The sequence below is a fragment of the Melospiza georgiana genome, chromosome 16 (genome assembly GCF_028018845.1).
Source record: "Melospiza georgiana isolate bMelGeo1 chromosome 16, bMelGeo1.pri, whole genome shotgun sequence".
Classification (NCBI taxonomy): domain Eukaryota; kingdom Metazoa; phylum Chordata; class Aves; order Passeriformes; family Passerellidae; genus Melospiza; species Melospiza georgiana.
The window spans coordinates 9,723,847-9,743,395 of NC_080445.1; the positions used below are offsets into that span (position 1 = coordinate 9,723,847).

A 19,549-nucleotide genomic window follows, 5' to 3' on the forward strand; every position below is an offset into this window, starting at 1 on the left:
TATTAGACCATAGCACCAAGTGGCAGCTTAGTACTTAATTTGTGACCTAAAAAAAAATACAACTCAAAAGCAGGGTTGCACAATACTGGGCCTGATGCAGTTTGTACTTACAGAACAGGACTGGCTCGGTATTAGTAAAAGTCAATTTGTTAGATATTTGCTGTGAGCACAGTGTTGCACAATATGTGCAATAAATTACTGCATGCATGCACGATCATATTCTGATCACAAAACAAATGCCTCTGTTCTCTATTGCACATTCTCAAGTGTAAATCATGAGGTTTCCAAAACTTCTTTGAAGAATTTTATCCTCGTGACTGGTTTGATGTTGAATCAAGTTCAGTCACCTCAGACACTGACAGCTAAGCCTGAAGGTGAAATACACGAGGTATGAGTCCCATCTTGTTTGTGAATGTTTGCACAGCCAACATTTGAAGCCATACCCAATCCATCGGCTTCGAATTTCAAATTTGTGTAACTGCAGCACCCCGAGAAGAGACGCTGGCACCCTCAGCTTCCACCCGCCCAGGACAAAGCCCCGCGGTCGGGTCGGTCCGGTCCGGGACAAAGCCCCGCGGTCGGGTCGGTCTGGCCCAGGACAAAGCCCCGCGGTCGGGTCGGTCCGGCCCTCCCGCCAGGGCCCGGTGCCCCCAGGAAGCGGCGGGGCCGCCGCGGCCAAGGCACCGCTGTGAGGGACGGGGCGAATTGCCTGGGCCTGGGGAGCGATCCCAGAGAACTTTCAAAAATACCTGCACCAGGAATAGTGTGGCCAGCAGGACCAGGGCAATGATTGTCCTGTACTTGGCACTGGTGAGGGCACACCTCGAGTGCTGCATCCAGTTCTGGACCCCTCAGTTCAGGAAGGCCCTTGAGGTGTTGGTGTATGTCCAGAGAAAGGCAACAGTTTGGGAAGGGTCTGAAGCACAACTCCTATGAGGAGCTGATGAGGGAGCTCAGCCTGGAGAAAAAATAGGCTCAGGGGGGACCTTATTGCTCTATAAGTACCTGAAAGGTTGGAGGGATAGGGGTCCAACTCTTCTCCAAGGCAACCAGCGACAGGACACGAGTACACCGTCTTAAACTACGCCAGTGGAGGCTTAGGTGGGACGCATGAGAAATTTCTTTCCAAAAAGGGTGATTAGACATTGGAATGGGCTGCCCAGGGAGGTGGTGGAGTCACCGTCCCTGGAGGTGTTTAAGGACAGGCTGGACGTGGCCCTTAGTGCCACGGTCTGGTTGACACGGTGGTGCTCGGTCATAGGTTAGCCTCGATGATCTCAGAGTTCGTGTCCACCCTCAACGGTTCGGTAACTCCGCACCGGAGGCACCCGGGACCGGCGCCCCCCAGCCCGGCTCTCTGAGGGCGCGAGTGCCCGGATGTGCCGCCCCGCCTCCCGCACGTGCGCGGCGCCAGCGCGCGCGGCTGCCCCGCCCCCGCCCGCGGGCCAACCGCCGGGGCGCGCGCCCGGGGAGGGCGGTCCCGGGCGCAGAGCTCGCGAGAGGAACATGGCCGCGGCGGGCCGGGGTGAGCGGGGCAGTGCGGGCGGGGGGCGCGGGGCGCGCGCGGCCGGGCGCTGCCTCACCGGGTCCGCGCCGCGCGGGGCGGCCGCGCTGCCGCGCGCTGGAACCGGGCCGGGCCGGGCCGCTGGGCGACAGCGGCACCGCCGGCAGCCATCGCCGCCCGGCCCCGGGGTGGGCTGCGCGCCGCCCCGCCCGCAGAGCCTTCCGAAGGAGGTTGCGGGGGGCGGGAGTGCCGAGATCGGCGGCCGCCCCCTCTCTGCCGGAGGCGGGCAGGGTCCCCGCCGGGCCGCAGCCGGGCGCACGGTGGGGCGGCCCCCCAGCCCCGCCGGGCCTCTCCGGGCCCCGAGCAGGTGGAGGTGCCGGTGTCCGCACCGCGCCCTGGGACGGCTCGCCCCGGCCCGGCCGTGGTGGATGTGCCCTGTGTTGTTCTTTGCTAGGGAGGAACACTCGCTCCCGGGGGCGGTGCGGGGCTGCGGGCTGCAGGGCGGCGCTGCGGACCCGGCCCGAGCCCTGCGGGCGTTGAGATGGGAGCGCCTCGCCCGGGGGAGAGCGGAGCCCTCCGTGTCCCCGATCGTGGAGCTGCAGCGGAGGTCACTGGCTGTGAGGAGAGCCGCGACCCTTAGAGCAGGGGCTGGTAACGAGTTCGGCTCGTTTTCTGCGGCATGCTTGGATTTAGATGGCACTCGGTCAATCCATTTTAGCGTGGAATAGGTTGCCCAGGCAGGTGGTGGAGTCACCATCCGTACGGCGTTTAAAAGACGATGTGGCGCTGGATGATGTGCTTTAGAGGTTTCAGTGGCAGTGCTGCTTCGGTGGTTGGACAGGGCGATATAAAAGGTCTCTTCCCAGCCTGATGATTCCATGATTCCAGAATGAGCGCCGTTAACAAGTGTATGTATCCCCAGCACCTGCATGCACAGAGCCCTTGGCTGGCACTCGCGGCTGTGACATTCTTGGGGACGCGGGCAGCCAGGTGCAGAGCTGTGCTGCCGTGCCCTGCCTTTTCTGCCAGCACATACATTTGCCTTTGTTCCATTTACGTGGGTTTTGTCTTGGTGTGCAAGTGTGCAGTGCAGAAAACTGCTGTTAGTCAGTCTCGGTGCAGTCAAGAGATAGCAGGACTTCTGCCTGCTGCAGGCAATTGGCTGAAATAACGACTACAGGATTTAAAGTGAAAAAATCCTGTTTGTTTAGCTGTAAAGTAAATATCAGGAAAATTATCTTTTTATGAATGTTTCAAAAACACCTCCATAAAGTCTAGTGTTTCAATATGTCTAAAATAGTTAAAGCTTAAACATCACTCACCTTTTAAGAAAAAAAGCCAAGATTTCACTGTCCTGTGAGTACAGCATGATCTGAAGTTCTTCTTTATGCAAAGGTGTTCACATTTCTTCCTCATGCTACATCTTTTCCTTTATGAGAAAAAATGCCCAGGTTTTGAATTAATTGAGGTTTTAAAGCTTTCAACAAAGGCACAGCTGGAATTTCATAAAATTCTTCTCTTAATGTGTGACATTTTATCTTGTCCCTTTCTAAAGTTTTCTGTCCTGTGTTATTGCTTAGGGGAGATGCGACTTTGTGGTCTAACTTGCATTTAAAACTCGACTGGATTGCTGCCTGGTGATGACACCAGCAAATAAAAACACCTGGAAGCTGAACATCCTTAGTACATTGTTGGGAGTATGGAATATCTTTCAGGATTTGGCAGTATTTGGAGACGTGTAGAAATCTGAACTTAAAGATGCAAATGAGTTTTTAGAAGCAGTCATACAATAACATTGAAATCACCTTTATATTTACCTTTTGTTTGTCAGATTCTGTTGAATTATAAGGTAGTATCAAACAGCTTTAATAGTGAGGGTTAATACATAGATATTCAAACAAATTTAGTGATTTATATGCATAAAATACTTTAAAAACATTGGATAGGGAATATGCTTAGTTGAGGTTTGGGGTTTTTTAAACAGCATTTAGATTACTGATGAAATGATGATTGGAAGGAAGAGGGAATATATTTTATCATAGGCCATTTATTTTTGTGGGCCTTTTTGGCTCTTTTTGGCATTTCCGTCTTGTAACCTCTTCCTCTTGTGTGTTTTGCTTTGGTTTTTTACATGTGCAGCTTTTAACCTCTGTCACTGACATGTACAGAAACCATAACATCAGCTTCAGCCTTTAAAAGAATTAAAAGTAGTCTGATAGGATTCATCTCTGGGATCAAAAGTAAAATTGTGTGGCTGAGCAGTGTCAGGGACCTTCTAAGTCTGATACCTGTGGGTTCAAAGCCAAAGCTGGCAAACTCCATCAGTGTTACTGTATGAAACAGCATTTGATAAATGCCAGATTTAAAAGAACTGATTTTAAACTTTTCTAAATACAGTGAGCAGTAGGTTTCTATTGACTTAATCATATGTGTCTGTATATGTATATATGTACACACACAGTCTAAAGTATTCCAATAAATGAAATGTTGATGTTGGAACAGGTCCATTTGACATAGCAGAAAGGCATAATGTGGATGGGAACAGTTTCCTTTTTTTGTAAACATTCCATTGTATTGGAATCTATAGAAAACTAAAATGCATTTCTGTTGTATAATTGGCACTTGCAGGTGTGAAGACTTGAAGGAACTAGGGCTGAGTTTGTGTACTGCAGTTGAGCTAAAAGGAGCAGATGATGCACCTCTGGTACTGCTGTTCTTGCCAGAGGTAATTGGAAAGACAAATATCATCTTAGAATTTGAGCAGGAGGATGAAAGGTGCTAAAAGATGCACATGAAGTATATTAAAATCACTTTACTCTCAGGATTTTAACCTAATAACACACTCTTACATCTGAAAACTGCAGAAGTTGAGAAAGCTGAACTAGTATTCTTAAAACTTTAATATCTCAGGTAGAACAAAATATGTAACTTTTAAAATAACGAATCCTTGACACATCTTTGTGATTTTTGTTTTTCCTTTTTACTTTCCAACCAACCAGGAATGTGCTGAAACAGACACTCTACAAGGGTGCTAGAGATACAAGGTAAGTGCTGTATCTTAAAAAATTTAAACTTTTTAAATAAGTTTTTTTTTTAATAAAGCTCTTACGCTATTTTTTTAGTGAGCAGTGTATTCCTTTAAGTTGTGCTTAAGGTTTTATAATCCTGTTAAAATGGAAGGTTTTCCAGGAGATCTGTTCCTATACAAACAGAAATTTGGTTATATGTAGTACTTGTATTACATAAACTGAAGAGCAAGTTATTGTGATTTTATGCTTTGGCCTTGATGTGAGTGGGTTTTAATCACCTCTTAAGAGTATGACTTAACTACTCATATGTTGATTAAACAATATTTTCTCTTTTTAAAGGGCTGTCATGCTTGCAAGCCTTCATAGATGCTAGCTGTTTTCCACATGTGAGTGGTTTTGATATTAAAACTTCGGCCTGTAGAACATTTTGTTTACTTTTAACAGTTTTTCTGCAGTGACTCAGGCTTGTACCAGCACAGCACCTCCAGAGGGACTCCAGATTCTGTGTGGTTTGGTTAAATCAATCCAGTTATAGATGAGGAAAATTCTCTCTCAAAGGGAGTCACCAAGGGTGTTTGCCTTTGCTGATAGTGCTGTTTCAGGAGGTGTTAACAAGGGAAGTCAAGCAGCTCAGTAAAACAAGGAACTTGGGTTATATTGACTAAACATTCTCAGTTCTGGAACTGTGTGCTTCTGGAGTTTGGCTGATCCCTAAATGGTGAAAATTCTGATCCTGCCCTTCCCTCCTCATCTTCAGTGTGGGAAAAAGAGGGTGGGACAGGTTGCCTGATTTTCAGGATAACCAAGACTTAAAGCCTCTTGATAGTTTCCACTGAGGCCTCCTAGATGAACCAGAGCATTGGTTCCACCTCTACAGAAAAAGCAGACACTGCACACGACTGTCATGGCTAGGAGCTGCTGCAGAGGCTGGAAGAACACGATGTGCAGAACTGGATATACACAGAAGGGGGATGTATCTGTACATTGATGTGTTCCAACAAACCCCAGAACTGTGGTAGGCAAAAAAGCCCAACTAGAAACACTTAAAGCCAGGGGAGCTTCCCCTAACCTGAAGGCAAGGTGTGTGTTGGGCTGTGTGCAGGCTCCATGAAGAGCAGGTTTGATTACACTTGGCAAACCAGTTCACTTTGTGATCTCCTTTAGTGAATCTACAACCTTTGGTTCTTACTGTGAATAAATCTGCTGCTTTTTTAGCTGCCTGTCAAAAAAACAAAGATGAACCACTGAAATTAAGACTGTTTGCACTTGACAACCATGAATGTTTGATGGTTGCTTCTTCAGATGAAGAAATGCTTCTTTTTCCATGCTGTGCTGTATTCCTAGCATTGTTTTGAAACATTTTTAGCACCTGAAGTTCAAGAGCCAGAATTGCCCAGTGTTAGTTACAGGATACAGCTTTTTTCAAACTTTCCTTCTGTGGCAAAGATTGATGTCTACCACAAAAATCTGCCATATCCTGAAACTCCAAAGCAAATGCACATTACAGAATTTATTGAAGTATTCAGATTACTGTTATTAAATCCAGATGTTAATGTAACAGTTTTGCACTTGGGCAATAAACTGGATCTCTCTGATTGTTGACTCAGTAGAGAGTATTTTAAGATTTCATATTTGGTACTTGGCTTAAGCATTAATTAAATGTTGGAGAAGGGGCTTTTACTTGGGCATGGTGCCAAAAGCAACAGAGTGAGAGAGAAGTCCTGGTTATACTCAGTTTTGATCTTTATACCAACTAGTGAAACACAAATTAACAAAACAAAAAATAAAGACAAAAAGGACACCCACTGGTTTTCTATCCTTCTTAGTGAATTTATGACATAGGTGGTCCTAGTTACCTACCTGAGAAGGACATGCAGTTGTGTTCATGTTTCCACATGTGTCTAATAAGCCTGCTGGAAGGCTAGGGAACAGTTGCTGAAAACTTGTTTACAAATTCTAGAGACATTAAAATTAGAATCTTAGTCATTCTTTAAATGTAAAAGAGGTAGCTCATAAAAATTCATCAGAGACACTCATTTAAATGAGTTCAAATTGTTAGTGTATTAAGTTATTTCAGGAGTTTTTGAATGGACTAATAAATCACTCTGAACTATTTTTGATTGTATTTTTTCATTATATATCACTTGGTACACTATTTATTTTAGGATTTAATCTTTAAAAATAAAATTTTAAACATATTTTTCCATGGAAAGTACAACTAAGACAGGTACCAAAAAAGAAAAGCCTTAATGTTTGGCTAATGTTTTTCAGTTTGTAATTTGTACTCTTTGCACAGTTATACTCTTTATAAGTATACTTAGTATATTTATAAGGTTTTTGTTAAAGACTTGTATGAGTTAGGAATGTAGAGAAACAACTGGAAACTTCACCATTTTCTACTTAATGTTTTCAACATTAATTTCATTTGCAGTGTCTGGACTGCAGAAGGTTTTTAATACCCACTCTATGAGGGTAGAGCTCACTTAGGTCTTTCTAGTAAATAATTAAAGAGAAGTTACTGCTTCTTGTTTTGCAGTCTTTATTATTTCTGAATTTGTATGGGTTAATTACAGTAATGCTTCTTTACGTTAATGTCAAATAATACAGCAGCACTCAAATATAAAGTACTGAGCAAATACTGTCAGTTTTTGCAAAATATGAACTGTCTCTATGGTTATGGGAATTATAAGTATTCCTGTGTGAATCAAGCCCTAAATAATTCTCTCTATATCTTTCAACAGTTTTAACCAACTTTCTTTGCTTCTGTGAATAACTGAGTGTATTTTGTGATTTCTTCTGGAATCAGATCCTCCCTCCTCTGCCAGATGTTCCACCCTTCCCCTGTTCTGCCAGTTAAACCATTTGATGACTCTTTTACCAGGTCCTGCATCAGAAGCCTAATTTAAAAAACTTGTTGTGCAAAATTGGTAAAAGAGAAAAATGGAATCTCTTGGAAGGGGTGAATGCAGGTGGTGAGAACCTGCTGTGGCCCATAGTTCATCCTGGCTGTGCTGGGAAGGCTGTGGGCAGGAGCACAGGTGGGAATGTGGAGCCAGCCCAGCCCCCAGTGTGACCTGGGGATGGGTAAAACACTGGGACTGCTCCCTGTGCTGCAGGGAAAACCACACTCCAGAGAGCCTTGGGCACTGCTCTGCACCAGCTGCTCTCCAATACCTTGGCAGCTGGGGCCTCAGGGTGGTGCAGGAGAGAATTCCAAGGTGTCTCCCAGCTGCCTGTGGGTTCTTGGCATAGGTGGGAGACTTTGGAAAGCCTAAGCCAAGCCTTGTGCTGGCTGCCTGAGGAACAAGGTCAAGAAAAGGTTCTCAAGGAAGGATGGTATACAGAGCATTTTTGATGGGTAAAACTGAGTTCAGGTGATTTAGTGATAGATGGAGGATAGAAGAAAATAGAGAATACAGGACTAGAAATCAGGAAAGTGGGTATTGAAGTAATCTGGGGAAAAAATAACTATTGTCTGACACTAGAAAAAGAACAATGAAAATAAACCAAGGGAAAAAACTCCTTGGCTACAGTATTTATATCTGATACCAGATTACATTTAACAAATATCTTGTATTTTCCAACAGAGTTTCTAATAAAGCTTTGTAGCATCTTTTTAAAATATTTTGAGCACTGCTCAAACTACAAGAACTACACAAAGTAAATGTGTGACAGCTGCTAAGTGCAGAAATTTGTAATCTACTGTAAACAATTTTATGTTACCATCTATTTCTTACTTAGTTTTAAACAAGCAGCTTTGTATGGAATGAAATATTGGAACACAATAGTTTAACAGATAAGACTTCTTTAAAACTGGCCTTAGGCAACATAAACTCTCCTGACCCAGAGTTTCTGCCCTATTAGTCCTTAGCTACTTTCAGTAGGGAAGATGGAATTCAAGTTCATTTTAGCTTTGGAGATCGTGAGAAATTGGTTCTTCAAATACTGAGGGCATGGACTGTGGATTATAGCATTAAACTGTTTGGAACATCAGAGTTTTCAGGCACCATACTAATAACATACTTTTTCTGATTATTTTAGAATATGGGTGTTGATCTGGAGATTAGACTTCATCAGTTATGATCTTGGATCTGTATTTATAAAGAAGCAATAAGTTATATTCCTTCCTGTGGTCCCACCCTGTTCCTTGTTAGAAGAAATATGTTTGATTTGAAAAGTAAAAATTTGGCTTCTGTTAAGTGAAGAGTGTAATTTTGTCTTTATCAAATAACTTGTTATGCTGTTAGTCATAATACTTTGTGTGTGGTATATTTTCTTGCTTGATTTCCAGTGTTTAGGAGTGTCAGGGCTGGGATTTTGTTGTTTGTTGTGGGATTTTTCTTCCTGGAAGTCTGCTTAACTGTATGGAATTCAGCATTCCTCCAGTCTACATCCTTATTGTTTCTATTAAAAAAACCCCTGACTTTAATTCTTAGGAAGATGCTGTAAGGTGTAAATCTAGTAGAAGTGATATAATTGCATTCAGATTGTGACCTTTTGTCATTGCTGTATAAAAATGAGGCCATGTAACACAATGTGGGATTAGAAGTAAGAAACAGGAAAGAATATTGTAGGTGAACTCTTAAGCACTTGGTGTTAATCAGGTAAAGAATGTGCAGTAAATTGCTGCTTGAGACGTACCGCAAGTTGATTGATATATTTTTTTAATTAAACATGAATGTGTCACCTTCTAAGTTTTCCTTTTGTCCATTAGCAGATTAAATACTAAAAGTTTCATTTTCAGAAGTTGGGAGCAACAAGTTGACTGGTTTCCATGGGAGCTAATTCAGGTTACTGTTTGCATTGTTAATACCTCAAAGTAGCTGTGTTGGTCCAGTCAATATGCAGCAAAAGGTTTGTGTGAGAGAGATTTTCTTAGCTTTCCTAAACCTGTGTGTAGAGACTGCTTAATTGAGGACCTTCTGCACGTCACTGAATTTCAGCTCAGACATAATGATTCTGATTTTTGCAAGATCCCCTAAATTGAAGTTGCTTGTAATCTCTTAATTATGCTTACATTATTTTGAATAAAAGTCTAGGTAGCACTTAGTTTCTTGCTGAATGTAAATAGTATGTTAAATTCTGTCCAATAGAAATTGATTGCATTTTTAAAGACAAATTTAACTCCGAGTATTACAATAATAAAATAATTACAATAATTAATAGTCAAATTTCAATAATAAAACTTTGCTAATCTTTGTAAAGTGTGTAGATATAAAAATAAGCAAACATAGATTTTTCAAGGAATCTCATCTACTAGAAATGATTGTGCAATCAGTCCCACTTCTGATCTGAGGTAGAAAGCAGCACATTCAATGGGAGGCAGTCCTGCAGTTCCTTCCTCTTTGGTTTGAATCCTTGTGCTTTCCTTGCTTTGTTCAATTCAAGGGCTTGGTTTGCAGGCAGTAAAATAAACAGAGTAGCACCTGCAGCTTAGTCATAAATGGGAACATCTCACAGTATCCAAGCAAACAAATGAAATCATGGAGTCATCTAACCTTTCCTGAATTGCCTTAAGAGCTTTACCCACATTCATTTTTAAGAAGGACCTCTATTTTGGTTATCAAAGGTCTCTGAACACACAGGGAAAGATCATGATCCGATTCATTGATAAAAGTTATCAAGTATTGTCTGAGATACCAAGTGCCTTTATTATACAAAAACAAGCACTTGGGTTTTGATTTTTTCCCATGTTGGCAACTTCAATTACATAAATAGATTCTTCTGGCTACACTTTGTGTTTGCTGGCCACAGAAAATCATGGAGCACATGGGACCTTACAAACTGCTTTCACAAAGTTCTGTCATAGACCAGAAGAGCTGAACTTGCTTCTGATGAGGTTAATCTGAGTTGATGGCACAATTACTCAAATACTCCTGCAAAGCACTTCATATTAAAACTGAAATTAATAACTTTGGGATTTTTGCTAATTGGTATTCAAATAAGTGGCTTTGGAAGTCATATGTCACAATGTTTCATTGGAAAAAAATATTATTTAAATATGTAGATATTTATGAAGGTGAGAAACTAGGAGAATCATTTGTTTGCACACCACAATAATGCAGATAGCTGTTGTTTGGTTGGTTTCTTTGTTTCTTTGCCCTGCTAAATTTAGGTGTAAAACTGACCCTATGTTGCTTTGTAAACTCAGCCTGAATGTGTTTGTTGCCAGTGTTAATGTCAGCTTCTTAAATTAGAGAATTAAAGCAGATTTAGAATATTGGCAATCAACATCATCTTCACAGACTGAAAAATAGGAATGTCATATTTAGATTTTTCTGACCATTTGCATACAACTTATTTCCTTATAGAGTAACATGTAAACAAGACACTACTTCATGTTTTGCCTATCTAGTTTTAAGTCTTTTTATGAAGCTCTTTATTTTAATAGAACTAGTGAGGATATGTGCTATGACAGCTTTGTATTTATTTAATCAAGTGGAACCAGCTGAACCACTTAATGTTGCCTTAAGAGGAGCATTTTTTATTAAGAATATCCACAGAAAATATGAGATTAAATCAAATTATGTCTGTTCATATGGTGATTAAAAGTGAAAAGTTGTTGAGGACTGTGCCTGAAGTCCTTCACTTAAAACAAGTTATGGGTCAATGTCTTCTATACTTCAGGTATTGTGGGCAGCATTCTGCTTGCTGCTAAGTGCTCTTAGGGAAGATGGATTTAGTTGTAGAATAAATAAATCATTGTCTTCTCTTGATTCAGAGTTTTCAGCATAAATCTTTATGAACTCTGCTGCAAACACTGCAAGTTAACACAGCACAGGTTCTGTTTATGAAGTATTGTGTCAGTGGAAGGTGAGTTGAAGGCTGTCCTGGGTTACCAGGGTGGGTTAATGGATGTTTGCTTCCATGCCAGTCTTAAACAGCTCTCCAGAGATGAGCATCTCTCGTGCAGGGTGGAATTGCAGAGCAGTTCAGACTTCTCCCTAAAAATGGAGCTTGTTGACTGGATGGTACCTTTAAGAGGCAGCTAATGTTAGACTTTACTTTTTCTTTGGTCCCTCAGACCAATTTATTGGTTTTGGTGCACACTGCAGAGTTTCTCAACTGTTTCTTAAAGAAAGATGACATAGTTGAACAGTTTTATATAATCAGTAAACAATTTAAACATCACTTCTGTCTGAAGGTATGGGTTCTGTTTCAGTGATGACTGTTGTGCATATTGAACCTTTGCTATATTAAGTTCTATTATTATCATTTTAAAGCCCTTGAAATGTGAATACAGAAGATAGTTGTAATATTTACAATTACTTTAAACATTTGTATGAAACCTTAAAGTATTTAAACACTAAGCTTCACAACATTGCTATGAGGTAGATTCTTCCCAGTGAAGGCTGATGTGTAGCCCAGATTTCACGAACTCTTGTTTGAACAGGTTAGTTTGAGCAGGCAGTAATGTGAGAAAAGAATAGATAAATCATCTCTATGGCCCTGCACAGCGACAGGGTAGGCTTTAGTTTCCCCACACTTTAATGGAGCTGTGGGAGGCTGCCTTTATTCCTCACAGCCCCACACTGCAGGGTAATTCATTTGCACTCAGCAGGGCTCAGCTCCCATTACCAATTACTGTGATTTTTTTTCCTGCCTGGAGGTAGCAGTGGAGGGAATGAATGTATCATCAAGGATTCTCCTGACTCATCCCCAGCCTCTGTCCAGGTACAAGTAATTCTCTATACATTACCTCATGGACCATGTGCATTTGCCACTGTAGCTTATTCATTTTTCATTTTTGGATCAGTCCGAAGACTTAAGATTTAAAGACTTTCTCTGAAGAATTAGTAAAGAGAATCTCAATGTAGCCTTGTCATCAAAATATGCAGAAGTGTTAAATGAGTTTCTGGAGGTCTTTTGGTGTCTGTTCAGTGGTATTAATTTAGCTAGAGCAGACAGTTACAAAAATTTAATCTCAGTTATTTAATAAAAGTGGATATTTTTCTGCAGTATCAACCAGTCCAAGAGGACTCTGCTCCTGGAAGAAACACATTATTCCAGGTACTGGAACAGTGAGAAGCGTGACAGGACCTCAGTTTTGTCAGATACTTCTGCACACTGTTTTTTAAAGAAATGAATAGTAATAGTGAGTTTTTCATAATGCATAATCCAAGGTGATTACTCATGGTTAGTCAGCTGCTATTTCTCATCTTTTTCTGCTTTTGTATAATTACCTTCATAAAAATAGCTGTATGATTGGAATCCTTATTGCCCTGTATTTGACCACAAAACTTAATTAATTAGGTTTATCAACATTGTGTTTAACTGTGAGATTGCAGTTTCTCTTTCAATCTGGTGATTAAATGTCAGTTTCCATGTCCAAGTTCCCGTGCTGCAGTAAGGGGGTGTGTGTAGGAAGGTGTCAGCCCAGCAGAGGTGAGGCTGTGCTGTCCCATCAGGGTTTGTGCCCCCACAGCCCTTGCTGTGTTTCTGACTCCAGCAGCCGCTGGGGCTGAGGAGTGTCACCCTCTGGAGCACAGCCCCTCTTTGGGGTTGTTCCAGGAGCTGATGGAGATGGAGACTGCAGCCAAGGCATGATTTGTTTGTGTAATTCTCTTTACCCCTGGCTGATAGGCAGCATGCCCAGAGGAGCCATCCTTTAAAAGCCTGTGTCCCTTCCTGTCCTTGCAGAAGTGTTCCATGCCCAGGGCTCCTCTCCGGGAAGTGACTCCTGGAGCTCCCAATTCCCGCCCTCCTCAGTGAGCTCAGTGTTCCCGACTGCTTTGTTTATGTTCAGGCCTGATGTGTGCTGATCCTTGGAAGAAAGGAGACACTGAGCATTCCAAGGCTCTGACCACTGGACTGGACTCATTTGTAGCCCAGGAAGGAAGTTTGCTGTAGGCTTGTGTAGGCATGGGTAGGTCTGCTGATTCTGAAAGCACAGTCCTTGCCCTTCTTCATGAGAGGGGAAGGGGAATTGCCACGTCAGTCTCAGATTGTGACTGCTCACGTTCTCTCAGGTCATTAGTGCCCACTGCTCAAACAGAAGGAATATTTAAAACTATAACAGCCCCCAAAGTGCTTATGGGCCTCAGTGTCAGAAAGCACTGTTCCCACTGCACAGATTACCAAGTCTTTCCAGGCACTGACCGGGAGACTAAAAAGCTTAATGCAATGGCTGCCTTGGCAGCTGTTGGTTAACCTGCTGGATCTCACACTTTTTGAGGATCTCTTTTAGTGTTTTCTGATACATTGAAGAAAAAGGTAAGAAAAACAAAACAAACCCAACTTTTGACATTTCTAGTATTCTCCCCACTGAAGATTCTGGTATATTACAAACTGCTAGAGTTTTAAATTTTGCTGAGTTTTATAAATGGAGAAACTGAGTGCTCATGTTCACACCATAATTCTGAAAATCCTGGAGCTGATATTGCTAATATCTGATGCCTGTTAATTCAGTACTGTACTGGGTACAGGTTCCTTGCAGGTGTGAGTAAGTGAGCAGTGTTAATGTCAGCCAGTTGACTTGGCCAAAGCTTGAATGCATTGTCATTCTTGAACTGTTATTTTCCAACAGATTGCTAAAATAAAAGCTGGTTTACTACTGAAGTGTCATCCAGATTTCAGAGCTTGTGCCGAATAAAATACCAGTTCTGGTGTCTCAAGTAGCAGGGAGATATAAGATGATAAGATTTTCCCAAGGAAATACATTTTGTCTTATGAAGATAAAATGTTTAAAAATAAAAGGAGCGTTTGTCTTCAGCAGTTAAGAAGATAGCAACCACCTACAATCTGTGAGAACACTTACATAAGGCTCATACATTGTACAGGAGTTCTGGTTTGCCAGTGCTGGAACTCTGTTCCTATGTACTTGTCAGGGAAATGTGAACCGAAGCCTCCTAGCAGTGCTGGTGAAGATTCTATTTTGATAATGTATTCTAAAGGCTAGGTAGGAAAATATTTTTTAAAATTTTCACTCTACTATTAAACATTTTGCTGTTTCTGTGTTAAAAAAAAAAAAAAAAAAAAAAAAAAAACAAAACAAAAAAACCCAGCTACCTGTAATAATTTAAGACTATTGGAACAATTGAGTAATGTGATTTTTAGTTTCTGGAAAGAAGTTGGTATTATGCTTTGCAACAGTTCATAAGCAGAAATGGACCAGATGAATGGCTCACACAACTTTAACTTCAGGTGTCTTAGTTGCAAAGAAGGAAGTGGAAACCCCTTGAGTGACAACTCATTTTTGTCAGATCAGCCTGGTATAAAAGGTGCTTTCTTGGATTATGTTAAGTAGAATATTGAAACTTTAGTAGAATGGATTTTTTAAAATTGTATTTTCCTGTACGTGTTTTAGCTGTTGAGTTTCAATTATGTTATTAATATACTTTGTGTGTAGATCTACTTCTATTCAGGGGTTACATAGATAATGGTTACCATCTGTAAATGCAGATGGCAAATCTGAAATAATTCTTCAGGATTGAGGAGGCTTCAAACAAATGAGAAAGGGGAGGCAAATTGTTATCTTTAATATAAAATGTGAGAGTATTATGGGCTTTACATTCTAAATCAGAGGTTTCTCAGTTTTGCAGATGGTTGCTGGATAAGGTGTTGTACAGGGTTTGATTTTAAACAAGGTGAATAAATATTTTCTACTATTCATTTTCATGTTTGGATTGTTGATGTACAAACAGTTGGTTGTATTAGAAACATCAGAATGAAATGGCTTTTGAAGACTGGAAATAGATGGGAGATATTCTGCATATATTTAGTTGAGTTTTATGTGAAGTAAATGCTGCTGGTTGTAGCCTGCACCTGATGCTAAAGCAGCTGTGTTCATCTGGAGCTGTTAAAATGAGTGTGCTAGAAAATGGTAATGGTTTGTTATCATACATGCAGCAGTGTAAAAATACATTTACAGAGATGTTTACAGATGTTTTTTGTCCTTTTTTTTTTTTTTTTTTGTTTGATTGTTTGGAAAGATATTTATAAAAGTTATTTTTAAGTTCCTAAATTAGTTTTTTCAATCAATAAGGAAAACCTTATGCCAAAGGCAAACTATTAATTTCATGGATGCCAAGTTCAGAAAGTTGAGCAGCTGAATGAATTCTTTATTAGATTCTAATAAGCCAAGAGATAAGAATCAAATTAATTGTTTATATTATTGTAAGTCTTCAATTTTCCATCTTTCTAATATTTTTAGAAGTTCTGTTCATTGATTCAGTAAGGAGCTGTAAGAATCCTGGTGTATCTATGCCAGATGTTCATGATGTAGGTCACTGACTATTTTCTCCCTACAAAAAAACCCTGAAAATGTTGGGTGGGGATGTGTGTTTTCCTTTCTGAGGAAGGTTAAGAGAATTTGTTGTTCTTAGCTCAGAAATATTTCTGTAGTCTGATACAGGAGCAGTTCATAAGTAATAACAAAAAGAAATGAGAGCAAAATGTGGTTTGAGATATGAGTAAAGAATTTGAGGAATTTAGACTTTCTGGGAATTCTGGAGTGTCTTTTGTTCAAAGATTATGTAGCAACATAGCAATAGGGTTGTTCTAAAGTTAAAGGATCGTTTGAGAACATACCTGGGTTTTTAGCAGCCTATCTAAAAGATTTAGGAAAAGGGAAGTGCAGTATCTGGGACTTTACTGTGAATTGGAAAGTTTAGAATTAGGGTTAGAGTTCTGCACTGGAGAATTTAGGATTTGGAGGTTTCCTAATGATGACATTCATGTATTGTATGAAACCACAGTGAAAACAGGGCCCTGAGAGTCATGATCAGCAGAAGAAATTCTGTGTGAAGCAGGTGGGCAGAGCATTCATGCTGAGGTTACCCACAGGTAGTGAAATCACTTGCTTTGGAGGTTTTCAGAAGCTGACAAGGCAAGTTCCTGAGAGCTGGTAATGCCATGAGATGGGGGGATGGACTAGATGACCTCCAGAAGGTCCCTTCCAATCTGATCTATTAATGTTCAAACCACAGATCAAGCACAAGTCAAACTTGTTTTGAGTTGTGCTGCTGTGCTGCAGTCAACATCATTTAATGGCATGCTGTGTTCTCAGTTGGATCTGGACAATAAACCCACATTTCTGTACATTCCTGAAATAAAAACGAAGGGATGGACATGTTACCAATTCCGCAGTGCAGTGTAGATGTGGTGAAAGTCAAGCTAGTTTAATTCAAAGCATGATGTTTACTTACCTGTCATGGGGGAAAAATTGAGTCAAAGCTAGTCTGCAGCATAACAAATGCTGAGCCTTAGTACAAGAAGGTGTTTCTGTTAATTTCAACTGGTTTAAAAGTATGAATACAGCTCACGTGGCTTCATCTCTCTGAAAAGTGACTCCAAGGCAACTCATAACTAGTAAATTGTGGATAAAATGCTGTGAATATGAACAGATAAGCAGCTGAATTTTCAGTTAAATTCTGCTCTGAAGAGACCTGCTTGGTTAATAATGTACTTAATTTGTATGAGTGAGTGGGAGTTTGAGGAGAGTGTAATGTCAGGAAATCGAGTGAGAGCTGAGTAAATTATGCTTCTAGAAGCTAAGAACAAAGAAGAAAAATCTTGCATAACAGTAAGTTAATGTGTCTTCATTTAATGTGAAAGCTCCAGTTGGTAACTAGGGAAAATAATGAAAAATATGCACTTAACCATGATAATTGTTCTGTTTAGGTGTATGTCAAGCAGTACTTGCTTATATTTCTTATTTTTCAATTCACATTTTCAGAACATCATTCTCTATTCATTTGTAGTGTAGGCCATTCTTTGGTTTGTCATCTTGGTTTTTTAAATACCATGTTAACACTTGAAATATTTTGGTATTGATCATTGAAACATATATTGCATTTTCAAAATTCTGAATACATGCCCCAACACATGTGGTGTTTATATTCAGAATATTTGAAGTTTAAGGCTGAGTATGGCAAGCAGTTGTGTTTATTAAGAAAAATAATATAAGAGTAACAAAAAATCTCACAATAATAAGACATTTCTTCATTTTTGTGGATCTGAGTTGTTAATATTTCATATCATTCAAGTTTCCAAGAGTCCAGGGATAGGACTTCATTGATGTCCATATTGATTTATTGAAATTTTAATGACTTGATAGTTCTGTGAGGTATAAAAAGCCTGCACCAGTAATTCATACTTCTGTCTCTCCTTACTGTAGATTAAGTACTACACTAATGATAGAAAGGAAGGCTATAGTAAATTGGGACTTTTCTTCAACTATTCAATAAGTAGCTAGTGTGCAGTAAAATTAATTTTAAAATATTGATGGCCAAAATTCCTCCTGACTGGGGAGAATGAGGATTAATTAGGTCTGATATACTCCTTTGGTGGTGTGAAGTCCTCTATAAATACTGACGTTGATTTGGGATCTGAAGGAGAGTTGTGCAGAGCTTGACAATATTAAAAGCCATTTGTATGTTAGCATAATATATTAATTCAGCATTCTCCAATGGAAGTTATTGGGGAAAAGGGATGTTGTGGTGATACGCGGGTGGGGACACAGGGTGGGGCACAGGAGTTCTGGTGAGGGTGAGCACGGGGTGATGTTTCTGTCAGTGTGAGCAGAGGAACTGTCCCGCTCTCTGGAAATTGCCTCGGAATCCATTCCCTGACTGTATTTTTGCCAACCCCGAGATCGGTAGGTAATGTCCATAATTCTGAAGGTGAATTTTGGGTGCAAAGGAACTGCCCACAGCCCAGGTGTGAATGCAGAGCGGTGTGCGAGGCGTTTGTGGGTGCTGCCGGAGCACAGAGTGACCAGAGCCGCGTTGTTTCCGCAGAGCGCCGAGGCCAGCCCAGGATGGAGCCCGCGGGGCCGGCGGACGCCGAGGACGAGCCCGGGCCCCCGGCGCGGCTGGCGCCCAGCCCGCACAGCGAGGCCGTGGCACACGAGCTGCGGGGGCTGTCGCTGCAGCCCAGCCCCTGCCTGCCGCCCCTCACCGAGCGCAAGAATGGTGAGTGAGGGGTGACCCGGTGCCCCGGGGGGACGGGCGGTGACGCGAGGGACCCTCCTCGCCCGCTCTTACCGCGGCCAGGTGCTGCGCCGTGCTGGGGAGGCGGTCCCGGGAGCTTCACCCGCCAGGGCAGCTCTTGGAGCAGCAGCAGCCACTCTGGAACCTGCCATGGAGTTGAGGAGATTTTTAAGTTTTAGTTTAATAACTAAGTTTTAGTTTAAAAACTGCACCTGGTGTATACTACAAGTATTGATGAAATATTTTTGAGAGTTGTATTATTATCAGACAAAAAGGGATCATTTTCTATAATGGGGTTTTTTTTCTGCATAAATAATACATCATTTATGTTATCCTGCAAATTTTAATTCAATATTAGAATACTTCTGGAAAAATTGTTTTTTCTTAGTTTCCTGTAAAACTGAAATGGATGAGGTATCTGTGTCCTGTCAAACCTCCAGAGCAGCCAAACTATTGCTCATCTATTAGTTCAGATTTAATAAATTTGGTTAATTTGGCTATAAACAGTTTTTTGTAGAAATGATGAAAGTCAGAAGCAAATTTGAACTTTGAACTTATGGATTCACATTTAAAGTAGTTTTAACAATTTAGTATTTTAACTTTTTACCAAAAAGTGGATATTTGCAAGAGTATTTTAGCATGCCACTACTTTATAAAGTCTATAAGCGTAAGAGATTGCAGTTCACAGAAATGCAGTGGCACTTTAAAAAATTCTGAAATGTTTAAAGGTATTTTTGGTAGGATATTTTCATGCAGGAAGCATTATGCTTACTGTGAGCTCTGGTAGTGATCCTTTAAACCTTTTGTTTACTTCAATGAGTCTTTTGGCAGTAGTCCAGGAGGAGGCTGAACTGTTCTAGTGTTGTTCTGTGGTGTTGTTAAGCTGACTTGCACAAGTTAGTACAGAAACTGTGTTTCCAGCTTTTCCAATGTCACTGCAAGGGTAGGAGGCTTCTGCTCTGGTTTGGTTTTGTTTACCATGGAGGTAATCACAGCATGCCTGGGTGAGCCAGCAGTCACTGGAGCTGTTACTCCCTTCTCCTTTTTCACATTTTCCTCCTCTCCCCTGCCCTCTGCCCCAGAGA

At 41.1% G+C, this 19,549-nt stretch overlaps 1 protein-coding gene across 2 annotated transcripts in view; it reads left to right on the plus strand.

Moving 5' to 3' along the window:
• Nucleotides 1-1,488: 1,488 nt before the first annotated feature.
• MRTFB (myocardin related transcription factor B) overlaps nt 1,489-19,549 on the plus strand; it is a 64,103-nt gene continuing 46,042 nt past the window's right edge. The window contains exons 1-3 of one of the 2 annotated variants that reach the window (XM_058035182.1): nt 1,489-1,525; nt 4,504-4,548; nt 18,273-18,446. In XM_058035182.1, coding sequence (XP_057891165.1) covers nt 18,293-18,446 — 154 coding nt within the window. In that variant the 5' untranslated portion in view covers nt 1,489-1,525; nt 4,504-4,548; nt 18,273-18,292. The remainder of the gene's footprint in view (nt 1,526-4,503; nt 4,549-18,272; nt 18,447-19,549) is intronic. The other variant, XM_058035180.1, reaches the window with a different exon arrangement.